The 6947-nt window shown below is 51.6% G+C and overlaps 1 protein-coding gene across 3 annotated transcripts; it reads left to right on the plus strand.

Moving 5' to 3' along the window:
- Nucleotides 1–302: 302 nt before the first annotated feature.
- LOC124665204 (glucuronoxylan 4-O-methyltransferase 1-like) lies at nucleotides 303–4045 on the plus strand. Of its 3 annotated transcripts, XR_006990504.1 has the most exons (3): nucleotides 303–1633; nucleotides 1851–1972; nucleotides 3251–4045. XR_006990504.1 is itself a non-coding variant. In XM_047202624.1 (1 exon), exon 1 carries the CDS (start codon nucleotides 493–495, stop codon nucleotides 1378–1380), a length of 888 nt encoding a protein of 295 aa, XP_047058580.1. In that variant the 5' UTR covers nucleotides 303–492; the 3' UTR covers nucleotides 1381–1731. The 3 variants fall into 3 exon arrangements, 1 of the variants encoding a protein (XP_047058580.1); XR_006990503.1 differs by lacking the exon at nucleotides 3251–4045 and having other exon boundaries at nucleotides 1851–3241; XM_047202624.1 differs by lacking the exons at nucleotides 1851–1972; nucleotides 3251–4045 and having other exon boundaries at nucleotides 303–1731.
- The last annotated feature ends 2902 nt before the right edge of the window (nucleotides 4046–6947 follow it).

A 6947-nucleotide genomic window follows, 5' to 3' on the forward strand; every position in this document is an offset into this window, starting at 1 on the left:
AAATTAAATTCTATGTAGACTTATTCCATTGTGTATTTTTTCATGCAAACAAATTCTTGATCAAAGTTGTTAGAACGGAGGTTGTGTTAACGAATTTCTTACATATTATACCTGAGGGGGTATGAACAACCTATGATTTCAGCATTGCAAGCAAAATGAATTTTTGTATGTTGTACAGTAAAAAAATAAAACAGGTTCAGAGAACTCGATGACACCTCAACAGACCTGCGGAGGACATCTTTTCAAAAGAAAAAAAGAAAGACCTGCGGAGGACATCACCAACGATCAGAGCACGAAAAAAAAAAGTCAAATCTACCTACCGGCAGCAGACCTGCGGAGGACAAGCAAGGCAACAGAGCAGGAAGATTCAGATTTCAGACCAACAGCCTGAGATCTGGTGAGAGGAATCGGCGAGAAATGGAGAAGCAGACCGGTCGATCAAGAAATCAGTAGAGCGGGAGAGTGAGAGGGTTAGATCGAGAAGCGAGCAAGATGATGTCGCCAAGAATTCAGATTCCGATAAGCATCGGCGGGAGCAGGACGATGATGTCGCCGAAGCAGCTGCTGATCACCATCCTCGTCGTCTTCTCCACGCTCTCCTTCATCAAGTTCCTCCTCATCACCCACCCCTCCGCCGGCGCCTCCTCGACCGCTCATCTCCACCGCGCGGAGTGGGAGTCCGGCAACGGCACCGCCGCCAGGAACGACGGCCTCGCCGCCAAAGAGTTCGCTTTGCTCCGCTCCGTCGTCGCCGCGCGCGCGCCGTGCAGGCTGCTGGTGTTCGGCCTCTCGCCGCAGCTCCTCGCGCTCGCCGCCGTCAACTCCGGGCCGGGCGCCGCCACCGCCTTCGTCACCGACAGTGCTGAGGATGGGGACGCCGCGCGCCGCGTGCTCGCGGGCCGTGTCGGCGGCTCTTCGTGCGCCGTCCACCGGGCGGGGTACCCCGACGCGGCCGGGGAGGCGTGGGCGCTGCTGCGGCGCGCGCGGGCGGCGGGCCCGGCGTGCGCGCGGCCGACGGGGACGGTGCGCAAGTCCGGGTGCCGGCTGGCGCTGACCTCGCTGCCGCGGGAGGTGCTCGACGCCAGGTGGGACGTGGTCGTCGTCGACGGGCCGAGCGGGGCCGGACCGGAGGAGCCCGGCCGGATGGGCGCCATCTACACGGCCGCAGCACTCGCCCGGGCGGCCGCCGCGGCGGGCGGTGGCGGGGTGGTGGACGTGGCGGTGCACGACGTGGATCGGACCGTGGAGCGCTGGTACGCCAGGGAGTACCTCTGCGAGGACAACCTCGTCGCCGCCAAAGGCCGCCTCTGGCACTTCCGTGTCGGCGCCGGCGGGCAACGGGACACCTTCTGCTCCACCGCTCCCGTCAAGATCTTGTAGGGACAGAATCAAAGGCTGCCATTTCTGGGCATCGCCGGAGGCACTGCCATCGTAGGAGGTCAATGCATACATACGAATTGATAGTCGATGAAACCTCTGCTGAGACATGTGCAATTCTCGGAAATTCCTCGAGCTCGAAGCTAGGTGCTGGGGCGATTGGATGTTCCATGCTCATATAGATAATGGCGTTAGGAATTTAGGATGATGCAGGATGAAGCTGATACTGGGACGATGGAAGATAGTCTGTACACTGGTAAGCTGAATTGTTCTCTGTTCCATTGTTTGTAACAGAAGGATAACAAAGAACAATCTTTGTTTGTAAAGAGGAAACAAGCTTACTAACTTTTCTAACTTGTGTGCAGAATTGCTTCAACACATTTTTATTCGAGATTTTTGTATCAATTCTGAAGCTTTGTGTCCCAAGTGTTTAGATTGAGTATACATTCTGTCGACTGATGATCATTGAGCAGCTGCAGAGCATCTTCTCATGCTGATTGTTGGGATCTTCTAGCAACAAGATTTAAAACCAGCAATCAGAATCAAGCACGGCGAACAACTGATGAGTTGGAAAAATTATCATTGGGATTAGAAGGTCAGTGCTGTGTGAAACGTTACTCTGTTTCCTTGTTTGATCTTGGAAAGCATCTTATACCACTCTAATAATAACTCTTATTTGTTGAGGGACAAGTTTATTTTCTAACCACTCCAATATTTTTAAAAAGCACCAAAGTGTCTCTCGGATGGTGCTCGCCGCAGCCAAGTCCTCGAGGTCAAAAGAATCGAAAAATTAAACGTTGAGCTAACAAAGTATCTACAGAATCAGATAGTGGCAATTATACTTTACGAACAAATAGAAGTTAATTAGCCGATCCAATAGATTATCATTGAAGGCAACATGTCCATTTCACTACAAAATAGTTTTATCTGCATGCTATACAAACTCCCAGGAGTACTAAGACTGATTATCAATCATCCCAGCAATACCTAAAGCATTCTGAAAAATCGTGCTTGTCTCACACGGCTACATCTGCGCTTTGGAAAAAAAGTATGCCTGACAAGGCTCTCTTTGAACCAGTGTTCAGTAATGTCTGGAGACTGTGTTTCCCACTGAAATTTCTCCAGTAACTTCCCGTTATCATCGTAGTGAAGTTGGTGTAAGAACGACTCCAAATAGCAGACCAGCATATCGCTTTTATCAGACATAATCGTACGATACCAATACTTTGTGGTTGGCAAATCGATCTGACACTTAAGTGACCAGGCCTCTCGCTCGTAGTCATGCAGTACCCATATTTGCATAACCCCCTCGTTCGTATCTAAGCACCTCATGCCAAGCATGCCTTCCATCTGAAACAAAACCCGAAAGCCTCTAACGTTGTCCGGAGAGGTCATAAACCTAAATGACTCTTCCAGTATGTCAAAAACAAATACTCTATCGCTTGAGCCGCGGTTCCAAGGGCTGCGGTTCCAATCTATTGAGCGGTTCCAGTGAAGGCAACCCTTAAGCAGAACAGGTGGACTCCACCAGCATGGATTCATTCCAGCCTTCATCACCGCCTCCTTTATGCAAGCGGAGGCAGCTGGCAGCCCCAAGTATTTCGGCTTCTGGGAGGAGCCCACTGTGAGGACGTAGTAGCCAGCATTGCGAACCTCATGCTTACCCCTCCAAAACAGGATGCGGTACTCATCGGAACGGCTTGGGCTTGGGTACATCCCCGCGATGTTGCCACTAGCCCCGGCTAGGCGAGGGAGCGCCAGCCACTGGCGTGTGGCTGGGTTGACGATGCTGAATCGGACGTAGTTCATTAGGGAGAGCAGGAGAAGGCCGTCGCACGAGGCACATATACTGAATGTTTGACCATGGATGCAGTCGTTGAACCCGAGGACAGGACGACGCTCGGCGGGGGCTCGACGGATGTCGAAGGCATCAACCGTGCGGATCAGGGAGCTGGTTTCGTGAGGGAAGACGATGAGGGGGAGCAACGGCTGGCGGCTGTGGTGCTCGAGCAGGAACTCCTTGTTGGTGGTGGTGCCACGCCATGACCTGCTGACGGCACCACAGCAGAGGACGTCCTTCGCCGGCAACCTCATGAATATCTCCCCGGCCATGATTGACTCAGGGAGGTCGTCGAACACAGTTTCGCGGCCTTTGTCTGGCCTTGGATGATCCATCTGCGGAAAACAACGATAAGTTGCCTTTGAATTAACACGGAGGATATAAAGGGGTTTAAATTTTTTATTGATGGAGACAATGCAATTTATACTCACCAATCTAGCTATGTGGTCAAGTTAACCAGAGAGGCGAGAGTTCTGGGCGGTTGATTTTGGGCAGCAAGGAAGACGATGGACCTTCGTTTGCTTTAAAATGTCGACAAGTTCGTTGTTGAAGGAAATCTTGTGTTGGTGGAAAGGAAAGATATATGTCCGTGTCTGACTCGGTGCCGTGTCCCCTACGTTTGGAGGGTAACGTGAGGGACGCGTTTCTGTGAATTGGGCTTTGCCCCAGTAGCAGTAGGCCAGTACGTTTCCTTGGAGATTACGTATTTTAACTGGTCACATATATGGCATTGCTCCCTCAGGTCCACAATACTTGTCTCTATCGATAGTCGGACGCAGCCTTTCTTTGTTTCCGGCCGATTGCCGTGGCGCCGGACATCATGGCTGCTACCGCCTTTGACGAACTGCCTGAGATGATCATCACCCAAGAGATATTCATGAGGCTACCGTCCAGGGACGTCCTCCAATGTGGCGCCGTCAGCAGGTCATGGCGTGTTGCCACCACCAACAAGGAGTTCCTGCTCGAGCACTACAGCCGCCAGCCATCGCTCCCCCTCGTTCTCCACGAAGTCAGCCCCTCGAACTACGAGGTTGACACTTTTGATATCCGTGAAGCCCCTGCCAAACGCCGGCATGTCCTTGACGCCGGTCTGTACAAAAAGATACATGCCTCCTGCGATGGCCTCCTCCTGATCTCCCTACCGACGCCCCGTTTCAGCATCATCAAACCAGCCACACACCAAAGGCTCGCGCTCCCTGGCCTGAAAGGTGCCGCTGGGTGCAATATTAAAGGGATGTATCCACACCCACGCCGGTCCGGCGAGTACCAAATTCTGTTCTGGAGGGGGGAACGCAAGCTTCGCGGTGGCTACCAAATCCTCACAGTCGGCTCCTCCAAGAACCAGAAGCCGAGGTGCATAGGGTGGTGCCCAGTGGCCTCTGCTTGTACTAGGTCGACGGTGTACTTGCTGGCCGGAAGGCATTCATACACGTGGCGTCCTCCTATTCTGCTCAATGGCTGCCTCCACTGGAGCTTACATAGCTACGGGTTAGATCGACTGCTCATTTTTGACACATTGAAAGAATCGTTTAGGTCCATGAGGGCTCCCACTGCTGCTAGAGGGACTCGATATTTGCTTGACATGGAAGGTAGGCTTGGCATTGAGTGCTTAGATGGTGGGATCATGCAAATATGGGTGCTGCAGGACTATGAGAGTGTGACCTGGTCACTGAGGTGTCAGATTAAGTTACCAGTGGGAAGATACTGCGGTAGCATGCTTTTATGCCATGAAAAATATAGCGTGCTTGTCTACTATGTGGAGCCATACTTACACCAACTTTACCACGACGACAATGGTAACTTACTGGATGAATTTCAGTGGGAAATAGACCATCCAACGAATACAGGACAATGGTTTAAGGAAAGCCTTCTCAGGCATACTTTTTTCCCAACACAAGGTGGCGGCCATGCGAGTCGATCACCATTTTCCCCAAAGCTTAAGACGCTGTTGTGATTTATTGATGATAAATCTATACTTAGCACTCATGAGTTTGTATAGTTTGCCTATAAAACTATTTCTGAGTGAAATGAACATGATGTGTACAATATGACCTATGTACTGCAGCGACCTAACTTCTACTTCTGCGTACATAATAATTTTCATTGTCGTTTTAAAATGTTGCTGGCTTTTTGCTAGCTATTCATTTTATTCATTTTTGGAAATAGTCATGTGAAAACCCTCGACGACCTGGCTATTCTACGGCTGCGTATTCTATGGACGCATGGCCTGCATCTGAATGAGGAACAACATATGTGGGGATAGCGATTTAAAAAATATATTATAGAATCGGTTCCAAAATGAACGCACCGACGGCCCCGCACCGTCGGCACAGGGTGGAGCACCGTCGGCACCGTCTCTGCCGACGGTGACCGTCGGCGTCTTCACGTTGGCACAGATCGCGTCGGGGGCGGCGCGCTCACCGTCGGCACAGGACTCCACCGTCGGCACACGCGTACGCCGACGGCTGGGCGGTGGCCGTCGGCCGTACTACCGTCGGCGCAGCCGGCTCGCCGTGACCCACCTCGCCGTTACCGTCCCCCCTGTGCCGACGGTGTAACCGTCGGCACATGCAGTCCTGTTTTTTCCCAGAAACGGCGTGAACGCACGACATTTCAAACTGGGAAAAAAATGGCGCGAACCGCAGCAGCTGTGCCGACGGTGTCACCGTCGGCACATGCCCTGTGTCACCGTCGGCACATGCCCTGCCATTTGGCACAGCTATGGGCCTGTGCCGACGGTGACACCGTCGGCACAGCTGCTGCCCAGATTTTTTTTATTTCCCTGATTTTGCTCCATTTGCACAACAATTGCATATAAAATAGCACTATCATATATGAATTGCACACATATAGCTCACATCACAGATATAGCACAAATATGGCACCAAATCCCAAATTTAGTACAAATATAGCACACAAGCAATACGGTACATATAGTCATCCTACATAGATCATTCTACACATATAGCATGTGTCATGTAGCTAGTACAATATAGAAACTATGGTGGTGCACCACCCGAGTGACGATCTAGCTCCAGACGATCTAGCTCCGAGTGGGTGAAGTGAGGCCGCTGTATTTCGACGGTGCTCGGGGAGGTAGAACCACGACGAGAGCCACCGGAAGCGAGAACCATGCCGAGGTTCGGCGAAGCACCGAGGAGAACGACGACCGGGGTGCATCGGCGTACCATCAGGAGCGTCGTTCCCGGATTCTCCCAATCCCTACATGTTGAAGGGAGTTAGCAACTTAGCCATGTCACACCAAGTTAGCAACTTAGCCAAGTTAGCAACTTACCGGGGTCAACTGACGCTGACGCTTGTACATGATATAGAACTCCTCCTTGGACGGGAACAACGGCGTCGGCCCCGGATGAGGTGGCTCGCGGGAGTGGTTCCTCTCGCACTCCAGTCATCATGAACCGAGTGAAACTCTGCAAGAAACGGGAGAGATAGCTCAGATTCAAACATGGGGACTTATGATGTTTTGCAACCATAGAGATTGAAACTTACCGCCATCTGGTTGCTCGTCCACTGGACATAGGCATCTTTCACAAGGTCATGCTCCTTAATCTTCTCGAGATACTCCTCGTAAGCTACCGCATAGGCCTCCTCGAGCTGAGTCTACAATTTCAGAAATAATGCGTCTCATCAACATAGCCATTCGGGAACAAGAGTCAAAACGAGAGGATGGAAGTGTGGATGACTTACATCTACCTCTACCCGAGAACGG

The sequence above is a fragment of the Lolium rigidum genome, chromosome 6, assembly GCF_022539505.1.
Source record: "Lolium rigidum isolate FL_2022 chromosome 6, APGP_CSIRO_Lrig_0.1, whole genome shotgun sequence".
Lineage (NCBI taxonomy): Eukaryota > Viridiplantae > Streptophyta > Magnoliopsida > Poales > Poaceae > Lolium > Lolium rigidum.

Excerpts from the sequence above, each read along its gene's own strand:
- LOC124665204 (XM_047202624.1), top strand. The coding sequence starts at position 493 with ATGATGTCGCCAAGAATTCAGATTCCGATAAGCATCGGCGGGAGCAGG.